The sequence below is a fragment of the Colletotrichum chrysophilum genome (assembly GCF_026319265.1).
Source record: "Colletotrichum chrysophilum strain AFK26 chromosome Unknown scaffold_218, whole genome shotgun sequence".
Classification (NCBI taxonomy): domain Eukaryota; kingdom Fungi; phylum Ascomycota; class Sordariomycetes; order Glomerellales; family Glomerellaceae; genus Colletotrichum; species Colletotrichum chrysophilum.
In genome coordinates, this window is record NW_026517505.1 from 17,112 (window position 1) to 31,877 (window position 14,766).

The following is a 14,766-nucleotide window of genomic DNA, read 5'->3' on the forward strand; positions in this document are numbered from 1 at the left end:
AATTAATGATAATCACAGCCATCAACGGCATGCACGTCTATTTTCCCATACCACAGAGGAGAAAACAAAGTCGACGGAAGCAGCGATGATTTCACACAATGAGCACGGGTCACAATGCCAGTCACCAGCTGGGACTAGCGTGGAGATACGTCGAGACATCAGACAATTGCAAGCAATCAAGCTAGCATCTAGCATCTCAAACCCAAAACGAACGCTAAGCTGTGGGCTATCTACTAGCCACTTGCGTAAGAGACATTGTAGCTACCTAAAAGTTCATGACTTGGCGAATTCTAATTTCTGCGGACGATAGACAATCATGACATATCCTCAGAACCGTGTCGACGCAATGCAATGGGCGCGTCGGAATGTCTTTGTTTGCAAGCAGCAACCACAGAAGTAGCCAGTTACCTTAATAAGTCGCTACAAGCCAGTTGCTTTCTCATCGGCTTCCATCCTCACTTCCTTCATCAACCAGACTCAAGAACGACCACTTATCTCAGAAATAATTGATTTACACGTTCTGTTAACAAAACACATCGTGCTTAGGAAAAAATGGTCAACTCTATCGTCACCGCGCTCTTCTCCCTGGTGGGAATTACAGCGGCAGCCGTCTCAACTGACAACACCTGTGGAGGCACCAAAGGGCTGACATGTCCCGGTTCATTGTGTTGCAGTCAATACAACTGGTGGTATGTATTGCACATGATCTGCACGAGATGAGCCTTCACAGAACAGCGACTGACACCGTCGACAGTGGAGTCAGCGATGACCATTGTGGGGCCGGGTGCCAGTCCAAGTTTGGCAGATGCACGACAACATCGTCTTCTTCGACGAAGATTTCTCCAGATGGGACTTGCGGAGGGATCAACGCATACACCTGCACAGGAGGGTCGTTTGGCAACTGCTGCAGTCAGTGGGGATACTGTGGTAACTCAGATGACCATTGCCTCAACGGCTGCCAGTCCAAGTTCGGAGATTGCAGCTCGATCACCGTCGGTGGGAAATCAGTAAGCCAGGATGGAACTTGCGGTGGGACTGCGGGGTTCACCTGCCAAGGAAGCAGCTTTGGCGACTGCTGCAGCCAGTGGGGATACTGCGGCTCGTCAAGCGACCATTGTGCTGCTGGCTGCCAAAGCTCCTTCGGAACCTGTTCTGCGTCGAGTGGTGGTGGCGCCACTACTTCCGCTGCGAAACCTGCGTCAACGGGCAGCAAAACAAGCCCAGATAACAGCTGCGGTGGCTCAAACGGATATACTTGTCCATCGGGAACGTGTTGGTGAGTTCATGGAACACGGCTGCTCATGGTCCAGTAGCAAGATGACTGACTTCTGTTCTTTTTAGCTCAAAGAACGGATATTGTGGCACATCAAGCGACTTTTGCGGGTTTGGGTGCCAGACATCGTTCTCTCCTGGAACTTGCTCGGCCTGCCCTGCACCGGCATGTGCCGGCACGGCATCAAGCAGCCCGACGTGCTCCACTAACAACAATTATTGTTTGACATCGAGCTCCAAGAAATTCCAAATCTACTGTGGCAGGCTGGCCTCCGGAGATTATCTTGGTTACGTTGATGCCACTAGCTTGGGCGATTGCATTTCAAAATGTGCCGCAAACGCAGCTTGCGTTGCAGCATCATTCTACCAGGGCAGTTCCACATCTTGCAGCTTGCTCAGCACTTATCAAGGGCCTGCTTCTGGCAACTCTGCTGGCGGTTCCCAGAACCACGCCTACGTCCGACCATCCGGCTGTAAATAGAAGTGCATTGCTACCAGAATGAATTGACAGCGTTTTTATTTCTTATCTCAAGATCGCGGCTGCAATTTTGTTTTGGCCGCTCGTCCCTCAATACCACATATTTCCAGCGCTCTTTGGCGCAAATGCGCTGCGTGTTTAATATGCGGTGTTCCATACGACCGTCGCCCCAAATTCACGCAGATAATGCTGCAAAGCAAAACAAAGCCAAACACCGATGATCTGACGTCATGGACGTCTTGAAAAGTACCCTTCGCGATGAGTTCACCAGCTACGTGTTGCTGCGCTTCAAACTTCCCAAACCGGAATGCATGCAACAGAAGAGCCTCCCCGGCTCCGACTTTCGGTGCGGGGGTCAGTCAAGAACCGATTCACTTGACTCTTGAGCGGGGATGGCCGGTTCGACATCGTGGGTAGCGGGGTTGATCTGTTCCGTTGGATCGCTTAATCGAGATGAACAATGTCAGTCACTGAAGCCTTCTCTAAAACGCAGTGCATTGGGGATGGTTTTCAGCGACATCGGGGATTTCGGGGTTCTGCCCGGACTGCTAGGCGTGCGAATTGGATCACTGCTCACAGGTGCATAGCATCACTTGATCATGCCACAAAAAGAAATGATTATCCCCCCGAACCGTTGCGGACTCTTGTTCGGTGGAGCGAATGAACGCCATGCCCCACCCCCGCTGCAGGCTTCGGAAAATGCCCCGGCCTTCACCCGACCTTTGCCGTTTCTCATTGCCCGTGAGCCGATCACACATCATGTCTTCGTCCCCAAGAGTTAAGAAATTTGCACTCCAACAGAAAGACAAATTACTGGCTTCCCATTCCAACAGTGCAAGTAGCTGTCACAATGTCCAGCATTCCGGGCCGCCTCGGGCGGTACAACGTCGCCAACAGGCTTTACAAGGCCTCGTTACTGAACACTGTGTGTTTGGTCGCCGGTGTTTCAATCTTCTTTTTTGGCTATGACCAAGGACTGATGGGAGGAGTCAACACCGCGCGGGATTATGCCGAGCTCATGGGTTTCGGCCATTGGGACGAAGACGAACAAATTGTCGTGGTAGACAAGCCGTTGCTGCAAGGTGGAATTGTGAGTTCTCAACCATATTGTCATATTGCAATATCTCATTCAGCGCCAGGTTGCCGTGTATTACCTCCCCGGAACACTTGTAGGCTGCCTCATTGGTGGCTGGTTTGGCGATCGCTACGGAAGGCTCAAAACTATCGGAGTCGCTTGCATTTGGTCCATTCTTACAGCCGCGCTGCAGTCAGCTGCTCAGAATGCGAACTGGATGTTTTGTGGTAAGGACTCGCCGTTCTCTCTTCATATTGGCATCACCATTGTTGATAAAGACCACAGCTCGAGTCCTCAACGGCATCGGCACCGGCATGCTAAACGCTATCACGCCTGTCTGGGCAACTGAAATCGCCTCCCATACTTCACGAGGCATGTTCGTGGCTATGGAATTTACGCTGAACATTTTCGGTGTAGTTGTTGCATACTGGCTGCAATTGTGGGTTTTACAGAAACAAGGACAGTCAACTGAACTAACAGTTCTTCAGCGGCACATCAAAGTACAAGGACCCTACGTCTTCTTTCATCTGGAGATTCCCGATTGCGTTTCAGATTGTCCCTTTGATTGCTCTATTTCTCATGATATGGTTCATGCCCGAGTCGCCACGATGGCTCGTGAAAGTGGGGCGTGAGGAAGAGGCCCGTTTTATTCTTGGGAGACTCCGTGGTAATGAAGGTGAAGACGGTGAGCTCGCCGAGGCCGAACTTCAGGATATCATCAACATCAAAGCTTTGGAACATGATACTGCCAAGCAGCAGAGCTATATTGCGATGTTCTTTGGCTGGGGCTCCGGAAAGTTGCACACGGCTCGTCGCGTGCAGCTTGTGGTTTGGCTGCAAATTCTTCAGGAGTGGGTTGGCATTGCCGGCATCACAATCTATGGGCCTACGATCTTTACCATTGCCGGTATAAGCTCTGAACAGCGCCTTTGGGTTAGCGGTGTCAACAACATTACTTATATGGTATGTGAACAATCTGTTCATTTCCTGTTCGTTTTGTTTCAACTGACTAATCGATGGTAGTTCGCGACCCTGATTTGTGTATTCACTCTTGATCGCATTGGTCGGCGCTGGACTTTGTACTGGGGCGCAGCCGGGCAAGGAATATGCATGTTTTGTGCCGGCGGATTAGCTCGCGCAACTTTGAATGCCGACCCCGGAAATCGTTCTGGACTCGGTGGCGCTGCAACATTCTTCGTCTTCTTATACACTGCCATTTTCGGTGCTACATGGTCAGTCGAACCCGCATCTTATTTGAGTTGTCCATACTTACATTCACCTCTTGAAGGCTTACTGTTCCTTGGCTCTATCCGGCCGAAATATTCCCGCTTCAAGTCCGCGCGAAGGGTAATGCTTGGGGTGTTGTTGGATGGTCTATCGGAAATGGGTGGACGGTTAGCATCCTCAAGAAACACCACTCACCCTGTTTACTCATTGACGAGCAACCTAGGTACTCCTTCTTCCAACGATCTTCGAGAAACTTAACGAGAAAACCCTCTACCTCTTCGGCGCCGTTAATGTCCTCTGCATCGTTATCGTTTGGGCACTATATCCAGAGTCCAACCAGCGCACTTTGGAGGAGATGGATCTCGTTTTTGCCAGCGATAGCATCTGGAACTGGGACGCAGAGAAGAAATTTGCTGAGCTCAAGGCTGAGAATCCGGCCTTGGTTCGTGCAGCAAAGAAAGGTCACCCGATCGATCACGCGGAGGCGGGTGTTGTGTCATCCTCTCCAGAGACGCCCGACAAAGTCATTTGAGATGTGGCCTGCATGGGATGTGCATCCATGAGACTAGTTTGCTGTTACGTTATATACTACGATACAACATATTTAGGAGGCTGCACATTAAATATGCTATTCATGTACCTTGCGAACTCACGAGCAACTCTTCCACCCCGAGATGTATTGAAGTAGGGAGCGCGTAACAGTAGTTCCGAGTCCGCGTTTGTCTCAACTTTCAGCACACAAGCCTATGATAAATGTCAAGGTTGTCGATCCGGAAATATCAACCTCACTGACACAAGGCTCATCACAGTTTGCATCTCCATACAATACATCGCCTATCAGGGTTGGGACGATAACCTGAGCCTACCGGGCGGTGTTCGGAATCCAACCCGGCGTTTCGGCCCCACAAATCACACGCTGCACCGTCCGGTGTCCGGCGAGTAACATATCCTTCAAGCCTGCCAGCCTCCACTGGAGCTGACACTACGGCTCAATTTGCCTGCTTGGATTGGTATATATGAAATAGCTCAAAAAGTGGGTAGTTACCTCACATAGTTTCAGCTACAACACGCCCCAGCACTTCCACAACATTGATGTAAAATGACTGGACAGTTCGGTCTTGGCCATTCTCAATGTTTTCTCCCAAGCATGTTAGCGTCGCGTTTGAATACTGTGAGCCCATCAAGTGCGCAATCCAATCATGTACCTTACTGACCAATGCTTTCTGGAATGTTTCGGATCCCATACCATCTTTATACATTTTCCATATCGGGCGCCACATTGCAAGCTCAGCCAGTATGACACCCAGGCTATAGATATCGAATGCTCTCTGATATCCCTCTCCAGGCGTTCCTTGCGCTTTTGGATGCCTATAAACATTGAACCTGGCGCTTTGTTTCGGCTTCTCTGATGATTCATCGACGCTGTCGGGTCTGGAAAACTCAAAGCCTACGATATAAGGTCGAGACCAAAAAGGCCGCCCGCTGGCTGAGACAGGAAACAATACGTTGTGACTTCGTATGCTTTTATGAAGCCACGACACTCCGTGAATGACTGAAAGCGACAGCGAAAGTGCATAAGCAGCGTTGTATCGATCTTCCAATGTCGGCAGGTTCTCTGGACTTGGCGTGTCCAGTAGCGCTTTCAGCGAAACCACCTGGGCTTCGATCGAGGACGAAGTACTCTCGGGGGGTAAACGGAATACGAATCCGTATGCGTTCCGTTGCGGGTCATCAAAGACTCCAAGGCACTTCAACGTTAGAAGCTCCACTGGCTTGGTTTCGGAGTTAAGGAGATGGGAGATATTGAGAATTCTGCCAGTGAGAGCGATGCCTTTCTGGCCCTGCCAGCTAGCGTCGTACGTTTTCCATTCGATGATGACGGATTCCTTCCCATCAAGAATTCCAAAGCTTCGCAAGCCAGCTGATATATCATCATTTCGCTTGACTTGAATCCGCGATCCCTTGATGGCAAGGTTCTTTGTTGATCTTTGGTGCATGAAATTGCTGATACGATTTTTGAGATCTTGTTCGAGCTCAGTATTGAGATTTCGAAAGCTAATAGCCTTTTGCAATATCGAGCATCCAAATATAGATGTAGGGCCTGCGAGTTGTAACTTTGGAGTTCCAGTGCCTGAAAGCGTTTCCGCGGTTCCCATGTCGTCGGTAATATCCTCGATGGAAAGGATGACTTGCGATGCTTCAGTGTTCGGGATTCGGGGTGGAAGGAGTCGGTAGAGACCACCAAGCAGAGATTCAAGTTGGTCCAAAGTCTTCTGGCTGTCTAAGGCTTTGCTGCTTGCCCATATCATTCGATTCGCAGTAGCAATCATTCCTGTTTTCATCTTCTCATTCTGTGATGTAGCATGCAGGAGGGGTTCGAGATCCTGCAGCAAGGAGTGAGTCGCGTTCAACGTCTCGATGATTGCAAGCTCGTGAAGTTTAACCAAACTTTGCCTCCTGACATTTTGCGTCTGGCGTGGAGTGACTGGAAATATGAGCCAGTCCCGCTGCCACTGTTCCAAGAGGGCATGTTGCGATAGGAGTTTTGCGCGAAGTATGTTCAAATGGCTGTCGAGACCGCGCATAGCTCGCCACATCCCGTACAGCTTATTGCAAGAGGACAGAACATCGAGAATCCCGCTGAAGGCCCCAATACCGAGGCCCGCAACGCCAATCTGGAATTCAGTGGACATTGTGAGGAGTGTTGTGCTTGAGGGAAAATGTGATTTCCTCAAAGATTGTGGCGCGTCCGTATATGCACAAGTTGTCAGGGGTCATCCTTCGCTTGGCCTATCGGATCATGTTTTCTTCAATCACAAAGATCATATGACGTGTTTGTGTTCAGCTCGGGTGGTGCGGGGCCAGGAGCTGAAAACCACCTGCAGGCTGCCGTTCCCCAGCTGCACTTTAAGAACCGCTGTCAATTTCCGGTGCTCAACCAAGCACTCTGGCCGACCACACTATTGCAGACTACGAAGCATGGACTTTTCCCAGAGTGGTTTTCCGACATTTCGGCAGAAAGCCCCCGTTCCAAGCCCCATAGATGACTCGATCGTCGGGAGCAGTGCCGACAATATTGGTGGAAGCTCGAGATGCCCTCACTTTGCTGGATTTCTGAGTGTTTGCCTCAGTGGAGACACCGATCTGGGCCTACACCCATTCATCACCAATATTCTCCCCACATTTGAAGATGTAACAATCGGTGGCGGGTCTTTCGATGTCAGAAAAGTCAAAACTTCATCATTCTTGAGCGGCCTGGGGGAGGGCATTCTTAAAGGGCGAGACTTCGTCATTGTCAAGCATCCCAAAGCCAGCTTCGCAACAGCACAAGGGGACAGCGGTGCATTCGCGGACGCGGCCACTGAGCTCCAGATTCTACGCCACCCGCCTTTGAAAGGACACGACAATATCATTGAACTGTTGGCTGTCATGTATCATGACACTGGGGAGCCCTTGCCCGGCGTACCACGCATAATGCCCGCTCTGGTCCTTGAATATGCAGAGCACGGAAGCCTGAAAACATTCCAGGAACAGGGCGGCGGTTCATCATTTGTTGATCAAATTCAAATTGCTATCGACACTGCTCAAGGCCTCAAGGCGCTGCATGATTGCGGTATTATTCACGGCGACGTGAAGCCTTCCAACCTTCTAGTCTGCAGGCACGAGACTAGGAGCTTCATCGTCAAACTTTCCGATTTTGGATTTTCACTCTCCAGTGGTGATATCCATATTATCGGACACTCGGAGTTCTTCTGTGCTCCTGAGTCATACGGAGAGACCATTCGTCCGCCCTACTTAGAGCAGCTGGATATTTACTGCTATGGCCTCACTTTGCTCACCATCTTCGAATCAGGTTCGGCCTGCTATGACAGCTTTCCTACTGAAGGACTCGAGGATAATCTACGAAAGATGAAGTCCTCGGGTATCATGTCAACCCTCATCCCCTTACGCGTACTCAATAGTCATCAAAATGATGATCTACCTCTGATGATACTCTGTAAAATATGGCGCTACAGTTTGCAAGCATCTCCCACCAGACGATTTCAATCCATGGATCGGATTCTGAGTCTACTCGAAGTTTTGAGACATGCAGCAAGCTCTCTCGAATCTGCCCCTTCGGAATCTGGGGATGGTCCCCCGGTACAACGAGCACTCGACTCACTTCGGGAGCTCACTTCCAAGACTCCTATCATCCAGGGGACACCGGCGGATGTGTTTTCTACCGTTTGCCACAGGCTCGCGGAAGGAGTTATCGGAAACCTCACGCCGGGCTCTGGATCGGTTAGAATGCCGGCAATTGATGCTAAGAAACTCCACGATACTACTGCACAGGTAGTCCAGATGCTTCTCCTCATAAACAAAACAGCTATGCAGGGCGATAGCTTTGAGAATTCTCTCTACAATCTCATTGAGAAGCGGGTTATGGGTGGCCTTGTTCAGGCATGTGGTGCAGCCCGAGAACAACAAGAGAGCACTGAGGTTTCTGTCAAGTCTTTCGTCTCGTTCTTAGTCGACCTGACAGGTCTGACACCCGACCCAGGTTCTATTTCGGAGCAAGCGTCGGCGGTAAGCTCCCAGCAACTACTGTAAGCCGAGCAACCAAGGGCACATGAGCAGAAACTAATGTTAAGAGCAAACAGAGTCCATAACAAACTCAACTTTCGACGTGGCTTAGACTTCATTCCCGATGTAAGTGCCCCAGTGTCTACTTTGTCGCCAGATTAGATTGGTATGCTGAAGCATTTCAAGCTGCGAATTACTGCCGGTATTTACCAAAAGATGCCCAAGCGCATCCAGAAAGACCTCGTTCAGAGCTTGGAGTCCGTCTGCTCCACCTCCACCGACGACAAGCTAAGAGCTGCTGCTGCATTCAGCATTGCTGTTGCTCACGTTAACGGTGTTGGAGTTCGTTTCGACATTAATACGGCTCATGACTTCCTACTCCGTGCCGCGAAATGGGGCCACGAGCAAGCACAGACAACGCTCATCAACATCTTCGACCATCAAGGACCCCCAGATGCTACGGTATCTTTGGGCCTGTGGGTCGATTGGCTCAAAAGAGCCGCTGAATTAGGCAGTGACACGGCACTCGAAAAGCTGAAAGCCGCATCAGCTTCGTCTTGGAGATCAGCTCAGGAAGTAAGCCAGACGAGGCGTTTAGAATCCGAGGGCTTTGGTCTCCTTCAGTCACAGCAGGCAGTCGTTGACGGGCAATGTGAGGGACAGCTTTCCACATCGCAGTCACTGGTATTGGCCATAATCCACGAAAGGGGCGACATGGTGGAAGAACTCATCCGCAACAATCCCCAGTTGCTAAATCAGCCAGTCTCGCAAGCTGGTGAAAGCCCACTACTAGTTGCATGTAGACTTGCCCGAGTGGATATCGTCAAGCTGCTGGTCAACAAGCAAGCAGATGCCAGCATAGGAGACACCTCGGGTATCTGTCCGTTGCATTGGCTCTGTGTTTTTCCCGATTCCGACACAGGCCCTATAGCGCACCTGCTGCACAAGCAAGGTGGAAATCCGAACGCACTTGCAGTTACGTATGTGCGGGATGAGTACTTGAGAAATTTCCAACCTCGACCTGCCAATGCCACGAAAGAATGGACTCCGTTGCACTGGGCAGTCGCAGCGAAGAATCTGGCAGCAGTTGATGCACTGCTAGCTGTTGGTTCAGACCCTCTGTTCCGTGCAGATTGCAAGGTCAGCAACTCGGTGCCATTGAATTCCTTGCAGATGGCATCTTACATGTGTCATTCGGCGATTCTCTGTCGGATTCTACAAAGCCCAGGGGCCAGTGAAGGAGTGTTAGACACGGTGCCGATGGTCCAAGGAAAGGAGGTAGTCATTCGACCCCTCTTTGGGCCTTTACAAGGAAGTTCCCGTTGGTCACGGCTCCTACGACACGGTCTAAATTTTGAGGATGAGACGAGAGACACTATTTCTCTACTTGTCGGCCACGGAGCTCCCACGGATGCTGTTTTGGAAGTAGGCAGCATCAAAATGCCCGCCGTTTATGCTGTTGCATTTCATCAATGTGCAGCTGACGTCATGCTTGCTGGTCTGGATTGTGGATTTGATACGGAGATCGATGTTGGTTTTGGTGGAGAAACTGCTCTTTTCATGGCCATCAATCATCGTGATCACGAAATGGTCAAATCACTGCTGGATGCTGGAGCCAGTGCGACAATTCTAGGTCGATGGGGAGACAGTTCTCTGGTAAGAGCCGCCAAGGAGTCAGACGACATTTCCACCGTGCGCAGCATTTTGGAAACGGGAGTTCCTATCGACGGTACCTCACCATCGCTGGACAGGACACCATTCGAGACGGCCGTTTACTCCGGTAATTTGACGGTAGCTCGGTATCTATACGATCAAGGTGCTGAGAACCATAGGGTGGCCCGCAACCATAGGACATTCCTAGGAGGGTTGATCCGTATGCGAACCAGGAATGCGGCACAAAGGATCAAGTTCCTCTTGAACCTACCCGATAAAGGGGGCTCAGACGGATTTCGGATTGCTTTCCCTCCTGAGGAACCAACTTCAGCTTTGCACCTAGCCTTGTCTAATATCACAGAGGCTGGCTTTCCCCACAGGCATCACGAGATGTCTGACATAGTACTCGCCCAGTTGCTTGAGAAGTATGATGCTCCACACCAAATCAATGACGTTTTCTCTCCTCTTGCGATGGCTCCGATTTATATGGCCAGTTTGGTGGGAGCATATAAGTCAGTCAAACGGCTTTTAGAAAAAGGCGCCGATCCTCTGATACGAAACAGTCATGGGTTCTCTGCTCTGGACGCCGCCAAGCAAAGGTACTTTCGGCCAGAAACAACCTTCTTGCTAAAACAGCACCGGGACAACCACGCTCAAGTGAGAGAAATTGCTAGGCATCTCAAATTGGTTAACGAGAACACAGTTGAGCTCATTGGCGTGCTTGTGTCTTACGGGGCAACAGGAACTCCGGGTCAACTTCCAGGCTGGTTCTGCGGGGAAGCTGGGCTTGTCACTGTCGAGCTATTAATACCTAGACTCTTGGGATCGGAGTCTGGTGAGAATTACGACCAGGATACTGGGACTTTCATTCAGGCCGTCGGGAAGCTTGGTATTGCAGAAGCATCACACGAGAAGTGAATGGGGGTCAATCGCCTGTGGTAGAGCGACTACTTTTCCTGTGGCTACACGCTACCTCACCGTCGTCGTCGTCGTCACTACTATCGTCATCCATAAGGTAGGGGTACTTAAGAACACAGGAAATATAGCCGCGCAGACACAGGAAAAGTATGTGGTCTTGTCAATCGGGGGCCGGCACAGGACGAGGACCCTAGCAGTGCGAGTCCATTTCGCACCGTCAGCGAGGATGCGACGGTATTTGTTTTCTTCCTGGAAGTCCGTATTCAAGTCAAGCAGCAGTTAGTAAAATTATTGGGAAAGAAAACTCTCATTCGGCCCAATGCGATTTCGTTTCGTTGCCTCGGCCAATTTCTGTGAACGATCTTCGGTAGGTTCGGCAATCGGTTTACCGGGTTGATTTGGAGCTGCTGCGGGGTTAAGAGAACTCAGGCACGATGTTCCCTGAAACTCTGCAGTACAACTCCTAGAAGAGTCATACTTCGCGCAACATTCACGTCTTCAAACTCAGATAACATATCTGTGGTGAGGACCACAAGATGCAACGGCTCTTCTCGTTGAGCACGCATGTGAAGAGTTCGGCCGAAGTGGGGGCTTCCGAAGTTCCGCGGTAGCACGGACACGGCGGGCCATAGCACGAGCGGCTGTCCGGTACCTACAACAGGTGTCGAAACAGGCCAGGCAATATCGGGGAGGTAAGAAGGCCGCACCCATGTCTCGTCACCTTGCGCCATGATGGCGTGCGAATCCGCGCCCCAATACAATCGGGCATTCTCTTTGCTCGCCCTCCCAAACTTACATTCTTGAAACAATATTGCGCCATTCGAGACACACCTCACGGGACTTAATCGAAGAGTTGTTGTATCCACATTCTTATCAATCAACAGACGTCCGTGGGCATGTGTCGTTTGCCGCTGACCCTCCCTTGGATCACTTTGCTGCCCTGCGCGTAAGCTTTCCACGAGGCCGCATTGCACATCCTTGTCGCCTACACTCCAGTTGTCTCATTCTTCAGACGGCATGATAACCCGCCTGACTCCAACCATGTGCTGCCGCTCGCGATATCATTTCGATAACAGGGTGTGAATCTCGCCGATGCGCATGTCCGGTTCTTCGCCAACAAATTATTCTTCACTATTGTCTCGAAGGAACAAATCCTAGAAACTACTCTGGCTCGCGTTCCCCAGTTCCCCATGATGAGTGCCCTCGACGACCCCGAGCTGCGGCCTCTGCTGTCGATAACGCCGCCCCCTCCATCGCCTGTCTCGTCAGCTAGCGCTCCTAAGAACTCGGTTTCGTCAGGGAAGCCCTCGATTTCGGAGGCAGAACTCGCAACGGGAAACATACAACCATCGAGATCAATTGAAGACGATGTTCTCCCGGAAGCTTCGACTCTCGGACGCACGCTCAGCTGGCAGAGCGCCTACATTCTGGTCATCTCAAGGGTGATCGGAAGCGGTATATTTGCCACTCCAGGTGCAATCCTCCGATCTGTGGGCAGTCCTGGTCTCTCTCTTTTACTTTGGCTCGTCGGAGCCCTCATCGCAGCCTGCGGGCTGATGATATCCTTGGAGTTTGGGTCGATGCTACCACGGTCCGGCGGGGATAAGGTCTACCTGGAATTCACTTATCGTCGACCGCGGTTTTTGGCATCAACGCTCGTTGCTATTCACGTCGTCCTCCTAGGATTTACCGCCAGTAACTGTATTGTCTTCAGCGAATATCTTTTGTTTGCTTTGGGAGGTGACAACCCAAGCGGTTTACTTCGCAAAGCGCTCGCCGTTGGGCTGCTCACGACGGTCACCTTCATTCACGGATGTGTACCTAGACTGGGGATCAAGCTTCAGGACTTCTTAGGCTGGGTCAAGGTGGGCCTCGTCGTCTTCATGATCGTCTGTGGGTTCTATGTTGTGCTCTTCGCGCCATCGACAGAATCGGCTCAAACGACGATGCCGATCATCTCCTGGGAGAACCTGTGGGAAGGCACGAATTGGAACTGGGGTATTATATCCACCTCACTGTTTAAAGTGTTCTACTCTTATGCCGGCCTCGACAACGCCAACCTTGTTCTCAACGAGGTGAAAGACCCGGTTCGCACGCTACGGTCTGTGACTGTGGCAGCATTGACGACGGCTTGTGGAATGTACCTACTCATCAACGTAGCGTACTTTCTCGTTGTCCCCATTGATGAAATCAAGCAAAGCGGCGAGTTGATTGCAGCGTTGTTCTTTGAACGGATATTTGGGCAAGGTGTTGGCCGAACTATCCTACCACTTGCTGTTGCACTGAGTGCTGGAGGAAATGTTCTTGTGGTCGCATTCGCTCAGGTTAGGACGATCGACTGAAACTGTTGATGATTGCTAACTATTTTTAGGCTCGACTGAAACAGGAGATTGCTCGGCAAGGATTCCTCCCCTTCTCCAATATTCTCTCATCCACGAAGCCGTTCAACTCACCTTTGGGTGGCCTTTTGGTTCACTATATCCCGTCGTTCCTGGTCATTGCGCTTCCTCCTTCTGGCGAAGTCTATTCCTTCATTCTAGAGGTTGAGGGATATCCAGGCCAGTTTATGGCATTGGCAGTGGGAGGCGGCCTTCTATGGTTAAGGTTCAAGCGACCCGATCTCAAGAGACCATTCAAGGCTTGGGTTCCGGCTGTGATTCTGAGAATCAGTCTGAGTCTGGCTCTGCTAGCCGCACCATTCTTTCCACCCAAAGTTAAGCCGTCGAACGGCTTATTCTACGCAACATACGCGATCGTTGGCGTTAGCATGTTCGTACCTATCTTACGCCCCTACTCTATGTGGCTAACTGCTGATCAACTTCCAAGCTTGGGTGCCGGCGTGGTTTACTGGTACGTCTGGACCATTTTAGTCCCGCGTTGGAGAGGCTACAGCATTGAAGAGAAGGAAGAGGTGCTTAGCGATGGAACAACGATTACCAAACTTGTTCATACTCCAATAGACTAAAAACTACATGGGTGATGCCGTACTAGCGTTCAAAGCTGTTGAGTTGGAGCTACCGTGTAGAATTATTCTATCAATAAGAACTATGTCGCGCTAGCCTTGACAATCGAAATCCCTGTATCGTGAAAACGGATACTCAATTTATTTCACAGCCTACCTCATTGCTCTGTGGATAAAGTGTCTTCGAGATAGCCGCGCCTCAACCTTCAGCGAGGATGAGCAAGATCATTATTATTAATCACTCGGATGATCGCTCCGTCTTCTGTATCGTACGACACATCTGCTACCCCGGCGGACTAATCCACTGGCCTCCTTTGAGCCTCGGGCTGATTTGAAATCGCGTCAAGATCACGTGTAACCGGTATCTGTGTCTACCCGGTACATCTGGAACATGTGCGGAGAAATTGGTAATGGACGGAGATCATTTTCGTTGGGCGGCTTATGAATCCAAAGACACTAATTGTCGGACGAGAATTGCGTGCTTGCGGGGACCATGTAGATCTGGGGTATATATTCACACCAGACCCCTGCTTCTGCCAGATGTTGTGCCTTTGCACCAGCCTCAGGATTCATCAGAAATTCATTCCCATATCCACTGTGTTTGGATCTACCAGCCCA

At 50.7% G+C, this 14,766-nt stretch overlaps 2 protein-coding genes across 2 annotated transcripts; both read left to right on the forward strand.

Moving 5' to 3' along the window:
* Nucleotides 1-2,600: 2,600 nt before the first annotated feature.
* COL26b_013290 (uncharacterized protein) lies at nt 2,601-4,584 on the forward strand (the record flags this gene model as incomplete). Its single annotated transcript, XM_053185910.1, has 5 exons — nt 2,601-2,840; nt 3,019-3,052; nt 3,111-3,238; nt 3,306-3,788; nt 4,276-4,584. The coding sequence occupies 5 exons, from the start codon at nt 2,601-2,603 to the stop codon at nt 4,582-4,584; spliced, it is 1,194 nt and encodes a 397-aa protein (XP_053030138.1).
* A 3,836-nt stretch (nt 4,585-8,420) lies between these two features.
* Nucleotides 8,421-9,408, forward strand: COL26b_013291 (uncharacterized protein; the record flags this gene model as incomplete). Its single annotated transcript, XM_053185911.1, has 3 exons — nt 8,421-8,618; nt 8,793-9,191; nt 9,379-9,408. 3 exons carry the CDS (start codon nt 8,421-8,423, stop codon nt 9,406-9,408), a joined length of 627 nt encoding a protein of 208 aa, XP_053030139.1.
* Between the last annotated feature and the right edge of the window lie 5,358 nt (nt 9,409-14,766).